The sequence below is a fragment of the Phoenix dactylifera genome, unplaced genomic scaffold, assembly GCF_009389715.1.
Source record: "Phoenix dactylifera cultivar Barhee BC4 unplaced genomic scaffold, palm_55x_up_171113_PBpolish2nd_filt_p 000167F, whole genome shotgun sequence".
Lineage (NCBI taxonomy): Eukaryota > Viridiplantae > Streptophyta > Magnoliopsida > Arecales > Arecaceae > Phoenix > Phoenix dactylifera.
The window spans coordinates 687717-702227 of NW_024067708.1; the positions used below are offsets into that span (position 1 = coordinate 687717).

Below are 14511 nucleotides of genomic sequence, written 5' to 3' on the forward strand. Positions count from 1 at the left end.
ATGGGGGTGGCAAGTGGAGCACAGATGAGACCACCCCGAAATGACGCCCACGTAAAGTTTGTGCCTCTGCAAACCCAGGTCTATAAGAAGGACACATACCCTATGCTCTCCTCCTTGCTCTGCTCTTCTGCCTCTCTCTCTGTAGCTTCTTCATCTCTCCCTCCATTTCCCATGGCCAAGGCTAGGATCTTCTTACCACTGTTTCTATTGTTTCTTCTGGTGGAGGTACGTCCATGTGTTATGGCTTTGGTTTTGTGACCTAGTGTAGTTGGGTACGTTTGGCTTGGTTTTTTTTTTTCTTAATCTTTTCTTTTGCTCGAGGGCTCAGTGTTCTAAAGGAAATTGCATGTGAGATTGTCATATGGATAGCAGCTATGGATCTTGTGAGACCTTGGACAAAAGCCAGTACCATGCCTATAATTCTTTGCTACAGTTGGTGCTTTCATATCCACTTTTTAACATTAATTTTTGGACTAGTTTTTTGTTCACTCATCCGTGGCTCCTAGCTAAGTCTATCTCGGAAGCAGCTGCCAAATATTGGTTGGTTGTTTGAGTTGAAGGATTCAAGTCATCTCTTTGATCATTCTTTTATCTAGTTTCCTAGCCATACGTAGTAGGGCTATGAAATGAGCAAGCTATGAGAAGCTCGTAGACAGCCTCATATGATCAATTAATAAAATAGCTGATTTTATATCTGACTCGATTGAGTGTAAAACATGAATGTTTACACAAAGATTTTAAATTCTATGGGATGGGGATATCTTCTTTTCTCCACTGGACTCCCCACTACTATCATGACTCATCCCGATGGTTGTCGTGGTCAAGTATCCTGTTAGATACCCTCCGTTGCTCTTCTCCTTTTTGTTCCTTTATCCAAAACATTAAAATAAATTAAAAAAAATAGACAAATATAACTAGGATATTACATGATCGTCAGGTTGAAGAAAAAATTTTATAGAAAAACTATACAACCGCTTATGAATATTAGACAATTAGAAAATAACACATGCATAAATATGGCCAAAATGAGAATGTTATAAGAACGAATCTAAAAAATGAAGCTATGCATAACAAAGGTGGAGGAAGCATCAATTAAGGATAAATTAAGAAAAGAACAACTTAGATAGTTTAGACATATATATATATATAATAGAGTTTTTTTGCTTATATACCCTCCAAAATATATAAAATTGTATGAATACCCTCATAAAATTGCTATTTGCATGTATATCCTCATAAAATACTTATTATATATATATACTCTTCTTTTATTCTTTTTTTTATATATGTACCCATGTTATCTAACATCGTTAAAAAATAAACGATTTAAAATCAAAATAACTGAAATACCCTTATAAGTATACATGCAAAAAGAAAACTTTATATGAACATATATGCAAATAGCAACTTTGTGAGTATATTCATTCAATTACGTATATTTAGAAGGGTATACAATTAAAAAAATTCAATAAACAATGATCAAAATCCAGTAAAGATAATCATTAATAAAAAAATAACAAAAAGACTAAATCGTGTTAATATCAACTCTTATAGAATAAATCATGCTATTTTAAGAAATTCTTGCCTAAAAAACAAACAACAACTCAACATTTACAAATCATTAAAAAATATTTTACTAATCTAAGCATCTATAATTAATTTAAATTTGATATGCTTTAATCTTTTAAAAATAATGACGAATATATAGATGTCATAGATTCAATAACGATAATTATATCAAAATCAAATGAAAAATAGCATTACCAAAATGATCACATAATATTCCAACTTGACTGAGTCAAGATTTTAAAAAAGAAATTTGATAATGTGACTCGATCTTTTTTTGACTTGTCAATCCAATTGAATCATAAAAGACGACAAATTTTAGTCGAGTTTTGATTTCTTTTTAATAGATTTTTTGAATGTATATCCTTCTAAATAAAAATTGCATGCATACCCTCATAAAGTTGCTATTTATGTATATACCGTTATATCTTTTTTTACATATCTACCCATAAGGGTGTTTTAGTCATTTTTATTTTAATCCACTTTTTTTAACGACGTTAAATGATATGGGTGCATATGCGAAAAATAAGAAAGATATACATACAAATAGAAATTTTACGAGGGTATTTATGTAATTTTATATATTTAGGAGGGTATATATGCAAAAAATCTTATATAACATAAGTCGAAATATGAACCAGTATGAATAAGTGATTTGATATCTAGATAGAGAAAGACCGAAGTCATATAGAATAAAATACTAAGAAAAAGGCTTGATATCTCAATATCTTTCGCTCCCAAACTGGTCGAGCAGGATGGATGAAAGGAATTTATGTAGCCAATACCAACTAATTTAGAATTAAGATTAGTTGAGTTGAGTTGAGACTTGAGCATGAACTGCATTTTTCGAGCGCAGTCCATTTATGCTACTTAACTTCGTTACATGGAGTAACTAAATCAAAATATGTCTTGCATCCTTGATTTTCTAGAAGGGCCTGAGTCAGTTGGTTACCTAGACATTTGATCATCCAGCGCACCACGTAATTATGCCTTTTGAGACTCCTTTCAAAAAGGATACCAACTAAGTTTAGCTCTTATATTGTATGTTTCCAAAACTTACCTTAATTTGCTTGATTGTCACTAAAGGGCCAGACATCAAAATTATCCAACAAGTTCTATTGCAGTCTTACATTACCAACCGAACATTAATTTTATGACTGATTTAGAAGGACCAATTTGGCCACTACAAGTATTCAGGAGGATTACCAAACTCGATGTGGAATATTTTGGCCACTACGAGTATTCAGGAGATCACCAGACTTGATGTTGAACACTTGGCCATTATGAGTACTCAATAGGACCACCAAACTCAATACAAAATACTTTGACCATTATGGGCAAGGCTGGACAGGGTTCAGAAGCGAGATTTGCCATATTGAAAAATCGAGTCATAGGCTAAACTTTAGGATGCCATAATTTGGTCATACGATGCTTGATTGTGATGATCTTTTGTTTTGAAATTGAAAATCTTTTTGAGATCTACAACTTTGGGTAACCTCAATCGTTTAGGCCTCGAAATGGACTGGTTAAACCAAAAGATTTCTTTTTAGGTAAGATTTTGACTGGGTGTAGCTCTCTATTCGAGAATAATCAGGCGGAGCGACAGAAGACAGAGTTGATATAGAAGTCAAGATCTACCTCCTCAAATATTTTAGATATTTTTAGAATATTTTTATTAATTATATTTATTTTAAGATATTTAATCCTATTCGAACTAGAAGATAAATTCAACTCAAATTGTGAAAGGGATGATCTCACTAGTATTATAAATAGGGGCTATGTACCTCACTTTAAGAGTATGAAGAATGATCAATGAAAGAAAAGCCCTACTTTCGAAATTTCTTCATTTTTTTTTAGTTTTCTCTTAAGAGATTTAAGTTGAGTGGATTGAAGGAAAACTTTTTCTCGGATCAATGACATACCATTCATATTCATTGCAAGCTCCACCATTGTAAGAAATCTCTCTGGTCTTTTGAAATGGAAAAAGCTTTGGGACCCAAACCTGGTACAAAAAATACAAGCTTTAGAGCTATTAATTGCAAGGTGATTTGTGCTTTGCACCAACGACCTCTGGATTGCATTGACATCCTCAATGCCACTAATCCTTTTTTTTGACACGTGGCATTCTAGTTATGAAATTTTTTTTCGTGGTACCAGTTTGCTCCCGTAGCATCTCTTTGAAAATATATTGGTATATTCCGAGATTTCACACAAATTAAAAATTTATGAATATTTAAAAACTGTTGTTATTGATATACATACTATTTAGGCGACTTTGTTATCATATTGTGATGATATAACCAATAAGGCTCTCTTCTCCATCATGTGACCTGTATTTATTTCAAATCATGGTGAAATCAAGCGGCCACCTTCTAGCTCGCATAAGGAGACAAGTCATACATATAAGTCACCATTTATATACAGATGGACAACAAATTATATTATCTTATATATATATAGGTTATGTTAATTATATCAATATTAATATGCTCAACCATCATTAAAATTTATTTTTTTATATAATATGCAACATATCAATTACGTTGATATATATATATATATATATATATATATATATATATATATATATATAAATAAAATAGATGCTCAATTTATACGGGGTTCTCCATTCACCATATGATGCTGGTATTAATGATACCAAAATTAATATACTCAAATATTATTAAAGTTTATTTTTTAATGTGCAACACAAATCATCTAATAAAGGCTTCTATTTATTAATAATTAATCGCTGGTATGATCACACTGCTTTTAAAAATAATTGAAAAATGGAGAAAAAATATATCTTGTACATTGTGTAGGGCCGGTAATATTAATGACGTTATCATAATCTGAGTTTTTCTGCATGCATAAAGGCTTAGCTTGTGCAAAGTATTCGCCATGTTTGGGTATTAATGATGACAGTTTCCAATCGACTATAATTAAAGTTCATTACTTAATGTTCAATACAAATTTGGTTTTGACATCTTGTGTTCATTATCATATGTTATACTAGTATACTATATTACAAGAACAACTAAAAGAAAAAAAATCTTGCACATTGGATGGGTCACATGCTAGTATGGATCAAATTACTCTCAAGTGTTAATCTCCAAATTTTGCTTCTCTAGTATAATTGCTGTTATTTAATGTTTTGGCTATATTTTGGTCTCCAGTTGGACGCGTTCCCCATACCATGGGTGCTTGGAGCAGAGGGAATAGGTAAGGCCACATGACCAACTTTCTTTGCCAGTCTTTTAAGGGAACTGTGATTGGATTACAAAGTTAAATAGACCATGTCTTCCTCCAAGATAAACTATTAGAACAAGATTTATAAATTTATTTGTTTATTTAGATGATATATTGCTAACAGCATCTACATGTGCTGACGTATGGGTTCACGTGCAAGTAAGAGAGAGAGGGGGAAAATAACAACTGAGATTTTTTTAAAAAAAAATCAAAAAAATAAAAAGAAGGGGGCAATTCAATAATAAATAACAGTGTAAATTACAAAAATTCTATTAAAATTAAGGATTAATTAAACTTGCACCCAATAATATAAAAATCTATATTTACCATCCTAAGGTTTATTTTTATTCAATATTTTAATCCATAACTTGATAGAACGTTAGTCAAACCGTTAACCTTAAATAAGATCCAAATGCCGCATCAGAAAAAATTTCAAAAATAACCAAAATAATCTTAAGTGACATAATATTTACCCAAGGATAAAAATAAAATATGTGTATTCTCCTCTCCACTTAAGGGTACTTTTTATTTTTCATATGAGATAAACGGTTTTGTTAATATTGTTAATTTAACTGGATGTAAGTATAGATTGTACAAACTATTGAGTGTAAGTATAATAAACATAAATTTCAGAAAGGTTTTTGCAATTTATTTTAACTAGTATTTCAGCAATTAAAAAATAAATAGCTTTGGTTCTTTTTAAACTAAGAATTAATACTTGCAATTAATCCTTCAATCCAAAAAGAAAAACCACCAATAAGCTACCTTTTAATTGAAAAGTAATCAGATATATAATCAGTAAGTAAAGCATATATTCTAATATCTCCAGGCTTCTACTCTTACTTGGTTTCATTCAAATTATCGAGCACACGATGTAGGGATAAGATACCTTCACTTTTGATCTGGAGATATCTTTTTTCTTCAGAATTTGATATGGAGTAACCAAATAAAGATCAAGGAATGCTTCAATAGTTACATCCCTTTCGAAATATTAGATTTCAATTTATGAAGCATCCAAAGTTCCTTTAAAAAAATCACATCAAGCCACACAAGTATCTGATCTAAAAGATTAAGACAGAAAGTAGCAACAAATAACCAAGCTTGAAATGCCAAATAGCTAAACTTATGCAGATGTCAAAGTATTTGTTTCATTGTACTAATTACATCATCTGATTTTTTTTTTTTTTTCTTTTGTTGTTGTTGTTGTTGTTGTTGTTGTTGTTGTTGTTGTTGTTGTTGTTGTTGTAGATTGCTCTTCAAGGTGTGCATATCGCTGCAGCAAGGCATCAAGGCATAAGATGTGTATAAGGGCCTGCAATACGTGCTGCCAGAGGTGCCACTGCGTCCCACCAGGGACCTTTGGGAACAAAGATGTGTGTCCCTGCTATGCTAACATGAAAACCCATGGTGGTCGTCCCAAATGCCCCTAGAAGCCATGTAACTCATGCGAGAGCCACCCAAACATCCATGACCATCACTACCGGGGCTTGATATATACTGTTTAATGTCTGCAATTATATGCAGTCTCAGAAGTTTACGTAAAGAATAAGCATGCACTTTATATTATCACTCTATATTGCTATGTTTAACAATACTGTGGTTGTACTCATATGGGTGAATGTAATCTAGGTTTATATTCTAATAGGAAGGTGTGACATAGAGCTATAGAAGAAGATTTGCAAGGAGGGACTAGAATTGGAGTTACTTAACATGGACCAGATTGGCTGGTGGCTACCGCTGCAATTGATGTGAGTGATGTGAGACGACTATCATATGCACTGGATGCAAATCAGATCATTTGAGCCATAGAAATGCCAGTAATAACTAAAGATTGTTGATTACCGAATCATAAATAGAGAAAAATCACAGTACTCGATTCCTGTAAGGGGTGAATTAGGGACAAACCTCAACATTGATATATATATATATATATATATATATATATATATATATATATATATATATATATATATATATATATATATATATATATATATATATATATATATATATATATATATATATATATATATATATAAAATCTAGCTTTATATTCTAATAGAAAGGTCTGAAATATAAAAAGACATGCAAAGAGGGATCAAAATTGGTGTTACTTAACATGACCAGGTTGGATAGTGGCTATAGCTGTAAGTGATATGAGTTATGTAGAGTCCTATATATTTGTTGAGGCTATGTATGCACCAAATGAAAACAATGGTACGTGACCTAAGGCTGGAACCTTTACTATTGCACTTATTAGGCTAAGCCTTTACCATTTCACCGAACAATAGCCTTCTATTATAAATATAATATCCAAAATAACTAAAAAATAAGATGTTCATACTGTTGTGCTCTTCCCTATGCCCATCGACTTCAACTAGAGCAAAAAAAATTTCTATTTTAAGGGATTCTTTTTACATTTCTATGGCTAAATTAAATCAGAAAAGAAAAGGAATGAGAAGCCTAATTCAAATGTTTGGATAGAATTTCTGATTTAACTTTAACAATAACTAAGTTATTCGTATCCAAAAAATAATATTTGTATGCTTTTCCATCCAGTTATCTATTAAAGAGGCAGCATGGAGGGGAACTCTCCAATACTTTGCATTTGCCGACTATATTGCATTGATGGGAGACTCGGGACAAGATGGCCGCCTGCGAAATTGCTAGATGAAAATAGAGGACTCAGTAAAAAACCTCCACCAGTGCCTAGCCATTGATTATCTACAAAGAGGGAAAGAGGAATGGTGATAATGGTCTAATGCAGCAAAACAATACTATGCATGAAAAATTGATGCAGCAAACAGACAACTAATGAGTCAAAAAGATTTGGCCGAGAAGCTTAAAACAAAAACAAGTTGAGAAATGCATAGCTTTCTACTACTTGACAGCTCGCCGGCCCAAATTAATGGCGGCAAAGGCCATGGAACCAGAAAAAACAAGAGGAGGAAGATGCTTGACTGATTAGCTTAGTCCGACGTAGCTTCCGATGCCGTTCCCGACAAGGAATCGAGAAGGAAACTCAGAAGGAAGATTTGGAATCGGTGGCTTTTCTCGAGTCTTCATCGATTGAGCTAGTAGGAGGAGAAAAGAACCTTAAATAGAGGAAGTCTCTAGAGTTTTGGTCGGTATTTGGATTGATTTAAGACTCTCGGAGCCCATCGGAGTCGGTGGAGGTAGAAGACTCCCACTCGGAGTGTCCGCCTCAATCGCGTGCAACCGGCACGCATCGGGCTAATTGGGCGTGGCCCTCTTCGGGCAGGCCCACAAGCCCACAAGCTGGGCTATAAGGGATCGAGCCGGGCCTGGCCACTCTGGGCCGGCCCACGAGCCCCAAATTTTTTCATTGGGCCAAAAGACTGGGCTGGTCAAGTGGCCCGGGCCAAAAGACTACAGGTTGAAGGTGAAAATAGCCTATTGCTTCCCATATTTCAATAGACGCCTTTAGAGTGCATGGACTGTGAGTATCTTCATAGTCGAGGATAACCTTAGAAACTTTTTGAAGATATTTGCAAAGTAATAAATGTGCCACTTAGTGGAGCTAAAAGAGTACAACCAACTAGAAAGTTGGTTTTGGTTGGCCTATTTTGTGGATCTTCTCCAACAAGAGTTTCCCCCTAAATCTAATTTCCATCTGATGTGTTTGTGTTGATATATACACACACACACTACTTACACATGGTTTCTGCCAACACAACACCTGTTTACATTGTCTCACATTAAGTGCTAGAGGGACTGCACAATGAAGGAATTTTGTGTGATACATGTAGCATTATATGTTGTCATGTATATGTGCATATATTGCAGTCCTCTCTCCTTCATCCAAGATTGGCAGGTCCATTTCTACATTGTAGCTAGATCATGTTGTATCTATTGTAAGAATGCATGTTTTTGTATTTTTGTTATTCAAATGGCTTCTTTGCTTTATGTATCGGGACAAGGTTTCCAGCCCCTTTCCATCTCGTTCCAGGACCTTGTAATGATCTTTAAGGGACACCTAATGATATCGCCAACCTTTTCACTATAATCTTTTTGAAAGCAAAAAAACTAGGAACTATTAGACCAGAAAATCTCATGCATATGAAGATATGCTCTCCTATGGTTATTTCTTGGTTTAAGCATAATATCTTTCCCAAGGTCTGCAATCTCGGTACCGGATATCGTATTGATATCTTATTGATACGGTATGGTACCGTACGGTATGGCCTTGTACCAAAATAGCTTTCTAACCATTTTCTCAATTTTTATCTCGGTATGCCTCGATATAGAGCACTGCAGGACTTGTACCAACTTAAAATTAAGTTTCGTACTAATTTCCTCCTGGTACGGTATGCCCCATACTTGATGGTATGGCTGACCATGATTGTTCTTTTAGAGCACTTCAAAGCCTTTTGGGGCACCATGTCAGGTTGCTGAATTAAATGAGCAAAAGAAAATTTTCAGAAATACAAATAGAGAGAAGTACAAATAGAGTAGATTATATCAAAAATAGTGGTTATATCCTGGAAAACAATGTCATTCAGAGAAAATAAAGGATTGCTTGATTATTGCTTGGAATGTAGCAAAGCAGGAGAAGAAAAATGTTCAGGCAGGCCAGTGCACGCTCATGATGGTTGTCTCATGGAGAAATCTAGGATGGGCTGAAATCATCTGACACCCTGACCATGTGTCCTGGACAAGTAGATAAGTTTCAGTTAGATTTCTTTCATATTTGAGAAATAGTTGAAATTATCATGGGATGGAGGTGCCTATGTCAATCATTGTACTTCTTTCAAAAGAAAAAGGGTCTGCAAATATTACCATGAATGCAATGAAATATAGCATCTGACATCTTCCACTTCTGCAAGCTGGAGTTCTTTGAACCAGAAGCAAGGAGTTGCACAGCTGCTGTTATGTCTAAGCTTGACACAAATACACATACACAGTCCTGCCCAAAATACAATGTCATCCCAAAACGTACAGCAGGATAATAGCACCATCTCTCTTATCCTATCTGCATTGCTGAAACATCTAATTTATGTACACAATGGCTGAATGCTAAGTATTCTTGGAGAAATATGAACTTACTGGTTACATTTCTAGACTGAGATTGTCCTAGATCAAGATTCTGAGACCATCTAAGACTTTTTAAAGTCACCAGTTTCCTATTCTTCAAGAAATGTGAACTTATTAATTACGTTTCTAGGCTGGGATTGTCACTGGATCAAGATTCTAAGATTGTCTAACACTTAAATCATCAATTTTCTCGTGGATGTTGGCTGATTGTTTCTGATTGCTTGTTGAAGTCAAGGTGATCATTCTTTAATTCATAGGATGGCGTGAAGTATGATATAGGTAAGTTGCCTTTCAACTTTAGTGATATATTTTCAAATCCCACATTTATGGCATCAAGAAAGAAGGGCTGATGGCAGGGACGAGTATTAATGATGGCAATAGCAGTTTCATAATTAAGTTAAAGAGATGAACTTTTGAATTTAGAAAAGGAGGAAGAATTTCATTAGATTGTCAGGTACAAGTATACTTGTTTGTGTAATTGCTGTGAATGGTTTGTAGGAGGATAATATCAAGAGAGGCATTGAAACTACAGGTATGGTGCAAACAAATTTATTGGCATTAGAATCAATGATTACGTAAAAGGAGGGCGGCAGGAATACAATTTTTTGATGGCTGGTTGTTGAATGTCATCTACTTGTAGGTAAGTTGAATTGTTGGGGGTGGTTGATATAAGGATGAAGCTTGGGTTGTCAAAAGATACATTATGCCATACTATAAGAAGCATGCCTACCTTCTCAAATATATCTACTAATCTTGGATCTCCTTTCATTCTTTGAAGTCCAAGCCTCCAAGTAAGATAGATTGAAAAGAAATTCAAAATGGAGAAGAGTAACAATACATTGTTTAGAACCGGTGGATACAAAGCTTTGGGCACAAATGGGTTTGGTTTATTATTTTCAAATAAATTGATGAACTTGCTGTTGTATTTTAAGATTTTTTCATAAAAAGTATCTACCATTGAATACCTAATTTCTACTTCCTTAATCTTTATCCAAAGGAAAGAAAGAGGGATTGATATTGAGGATTTGGACTTATGAGCCTAATTTATCCATGGGTCTTACAATTAACTATTAAGTTGCACGATGGCCTCACCTTATTGTTGTAAAAAGATTGTAGTCAGTGCAAAGTTATCTTGGACAGGGTTCTTATTGTTCATGATTGCGTTGCTGCCGCTATGCAAGATAAATTGGTGGAACATATGCAAAGTGGATGGAAAAAGCTTAATGTATGGTGGATAGACTGTTATCTGAATATAGTCTTGGTCTATTTGGCTTGGTTTCTAGTTGCTGATATATATTACATAAGGTGATCCCAACTAACCTTTCTTCTTATTTTAGAAGTTGGTATGGTTATTCAAAAATATTATAGCTATCCTTTTATGGAAAACAGTTTATATGATCTGAAGGGTAGTATTTGGTTCCTGAGTTCTAGATTAAATATGTTTGTATCAATTTGTGAATTTTATGAGAGTACAAACATATTGAAGGGTTTTGTTGCTTGCTGAAGGTTTAGGGTGATAGGATCAAGTTAAAATGGTTTAGATGGAAGGGAATGTTGGTTTAGGGTTTTGTGGTACTGGAAGGTTCAAATTGGGCCATTGGTTGAAGCTTAGATCTGAAGTAAATTTTAGTTGTGAACTTTTTTGGATGCATGCTCTTGGGGCAAAGCAATGACAAGTTGGCATACTGTCAATGGTTCCTCTCTTTCCTCTCTGAAGAAGAAGATAAAAAATATTTGTTGTTTTTTGGTGTTTCATCAACCCTTAAAGTTACACTAGAACATGTCCTGTCTTTGTGTGCTTGAGAGCCAGCTCTTCTTCTTCTTTTTTCAATGTTCCAACTAGGAGTAGGACCTCTGTCTATTCTTCAAACACATTGATTTCCAACATATTGAGGTGATATGTGTCGTATTACATAAGAAAAATAAGAAAACAGAATTGCTTATGTTGGAATAAATTTATTAGTTTGCCCCAGTTTAATTAAAAGGAAGAGAAGATAAGAGGAATTAATCACATTGTTTTTATTCTTAGTAAGTACGTCTCTTCTTATGCTCTCAATTGAGGATTGTTGCTTGGAGGTGCATCTTACCCTCTTTGAAGTACTATCATCAAATATGGTGGCTTAAAGCTGCCATTTAAAAGGCTCTGAAGTGTTAAGTGGTATTTTTATACCATTTAAACATTGAAATGCTTAAACAGATTCGCTTCACACTAAAATGAATGTTTGACAGGTTAATTGTTTGCAATATAATCTAATGCTTAAAGACATTACCTAATATGCTATTTAACATGATGTAGCAATTCTTTTTTTAAAAAAAAAATCAATTGAATTGTGTTCGTTATATTTAAAATTGTGTTACTGAAAATACTGCATCACTTGTAATGTTATGCATAGATGCATGCCGAAATACGGTAGGAGGGGGAAATGATCTTTTCACTGCCCAATCCCAACTCCTAGTATAATAATGCGGGACCTGTTCCAATACTGTCATCAGTGAAAAATTCATCTCCATATTTCCCGATGTTCCTCTGAATGATGTGCATATCTTATGTTCAAAATGTCATTCCATCTTTTTTCTGCTTATGAAAATGTTTTATCACTGATCAAATATCCAATATGATCTTATTAAATTATTTATGGCCATTGAGCCTTATAGTTTGATGCATCTGTAGGAACCTTGGTTGATATGCGTACTACTGTTCCACATTTCTGTGCTGCTGATAACTATCATCTCGAGGAAAAATGTCAACTTCCAACAGCCTGTCCATGCTAGCATGTGAGTTCTTTCCTCGAATAGTAGTTTAATTTTCTATGAGTAAGCTAACTCATGTATTATCATGAATCACAACTTGCTTGATTGCTAGCACATAACATACAACAAGGTTCTTGGAGTTTGATTACTTGACTGTTTATTATGTTAGGTTGCTATACTCATGAGCTTTATTTTGCCAAAGCAACAAAAGTATGCGACTGGCATGATTAACATCTGCCTATATGCATTTGCAAGCGTATTTGGTTTATTGGAGTGTTTGGGATCAAATATTACAGACCACATCGATCAAGAAAAATCTTCCTTTAACAAAGTGAAACCTAATTGCCATCTTTGTGCAGATAATCTGCTGCCTATGATTAGTGGCTATTTAGATTTGTGGATGTCTCTATGTTTAGAGGTTATTTTAATGCATGGTAATGTAAAAAGCTTTGGCTGTTAACTGGATGCCAATTCATGCTCAGACCATGCCGATTTGTTCTAAGCTTGTCACATCTCAGATGCAATAAAACTTTTCCATGTCCACTAATATTTTCTGAATTACCTAACTCTTCCTTGTGATAAAACAGAAGATGGAATTCAATATCATCCAGAAGGTTGTGTCTTCAATACATTATCCCCAGTTGCACATTTTCTCGAAAGTTGATTGTAGAGCTTATTGGTTTATTATAGGATAGTAACTTTTATTACTAGTTCACTTTAAAAGTAAACTAAAATATTACCTTTTGCTTATGTTAATGCTGAAGTTTCTAATTGACTTATACTGCAGTGACTGGTGTATATCTTGCTGAGAGGTTAAACAGTTTTCTGGGAAAACACTGGAAGAACTTTGCGAGCCAGAATTACTTTGATCCTCATGGACTTTTTATTTCAGTCCTCTGGTCAGGTCCACTTCTTTTTGTAACCATCATAATTGTGGTTGGTACCCATTCCCCTTGCTCTATCTATACTTAATTATGCTGCTTATTCTTCAATTCAAAATTTCTCCTGTTTTTCAGGTGAATACTCTCTTCACATTGTGCCACCTTATTATAAGATGGAAAAAAGCAGAACTCAGACATCGGGCTAGGCTTGCTCGTGACAAGCAGGAATAATCAGTCCCTCTGCTTTTTTACTGTGGTCATGTTTTTGTTTTTAGGGGATGATAGGAGCACTTACATCATTTCACACCTGATTTTATTCGGATTCGGTGCTCAGTATTTTCGATCTTTTGAATCATTTGTTGTCATCCAATTAGGTGTTTTAGGGAGGACACAGCTGAAATCTACTTGAGCCAGGTGGGTGTTTCAGGAATCTATGAACGGGTTTTCGACAGAAACAAAAAGAACAATTTTGTCCGATATGTTGGGACTAAAAAATCTTGTATGATCTGTCTTATTCAATTGTAAAACTATATGTTTGATATGCTTAGAGTGAAAATTTCGAACTGTAACCTCACAAAATATATATATTTTTTGAATGATCAGGGAACTTTGACTAGTTCTTGCTGTGTCTTGTTTTTTTTTTTTTCATTCGGGTAGTCATATTTGCGAATTGTGGCTTGGACGTTGTGTACTGACTTCTTGAGGTTGATCTTCCTATAGTCCTGAAATAGATACCCATGAAAAGGTCAATGCTGGAATCATATCACCTTTACTGCAAAAGCATCTATCTGAAGACTGATTAACAGCAGAAGCAACTGAGATTGGGATCAGGTTTTCTTGGCTTGCTGAAAACTGAGAACCAAAGAGCTGAAACTCATGAGCATAACAAGTTAAAGGCCAAGCATCCTCTTCCAGATCTTAATTGATGCTCCTTTTTTTGGTGTGCTGTTCTCAAAATCTGGCTTCTTTGGGTTTGCAGCCTTTTGACAGGTAGTTTCTGTTGTCACCC

The 14511-nt window shown here is 34.3% G+C and overlaps 2 protein-coding genes across 2 annotated transcripts; both read left to right on the forward strand.

The window, feature by feature from the left end:
* Window positions 1-6409, forward strand: LOC120105008 (gibberellin-regulated protein 11-like). The gene is made up of 3 exons (XM_039117047.1): window positions 1-225; window positions 4743-4788; window positions 6064-6409. Exons 1-3 carry the CDS (start codon window positions 1-3, stop codon window positions 6243-6245), a joined length of 453 nt encoding a protein of 150 aa, XP_038972975.1. The 3' UTR covers window positions 6246-6409.
* A 5769-nt stretch (window positions 6410-12178) lies between these two features.
* Window positions 12179-14118, forward strand: LOC103711294 (transmembrane protein 18-like). Its single transcript, XM_039117062.1, has 3 exons — window positions 12179-12645; window positions 13409-13557; window positions 13638-14118. Exons 1-3 carry the CDS (start codon window positions 12612-12614, stop codon window positions 13731-13733), a joined length of 279 nt encoding a protein of 92 aa, XP_038972990.1. The 5' UTR covers window positions 12179-12611; the 3' UTR covers window positions 13734-14118.
* Window positions 14119-14511: the final 393 nt, after the last annotated feature.

What these genes read in the sequence shown, in the direction of transcription:
- LOC120105008 (XM_039117047.1), top strand. Translation starts at nt 1, where the DNA reads ATGGGGGTGGCAAGTGGAGCACAGATGAGACCACCCCGAAATGACGCC. An exon ending in TATTGTTTCTTCTGGTGGAG is followed by an intron (nt 226 to 4,742) that starts GTACGTCCATGT and finishes TTTGGTCTCCAG; the next exon opens with TTGGACGCGTTCCCCATACC. An exon ending in GCTTGGAGCAGAGGGAATAG is followed by an intron (nt 4,789 to 6,063) that starts GTAAGGCCACAT and finishes TTGTTGTTGTAG; the next exon opens with ATTGCTCTTCAAGGTGTGCA.
- LOC103711294 (XM_039117062.1), top strand. Translation starts at nt 12,612, where the DNA reads ATGTCAACTTCCAACAGCCTGTCCATGCTAGCAT. An exon ending in CAGCCTGTCCATGCTAGCAT is followed by an intron (nt 12,646 to 13,408) that starts GTGAGTTCTTTC and finishes CTTATACTGCAG; the next exon opens with TGACTGGTGTATATCTTGCT. An exon ending in TTGTAACCATCATAATTGTG is followed by an intron (nt 13,558 to 13,637) that starts GTTGGTACCCAT and finishes CCTGTTTTTCAG; the next exon opens with GTGAATACTCTCTTCACATT.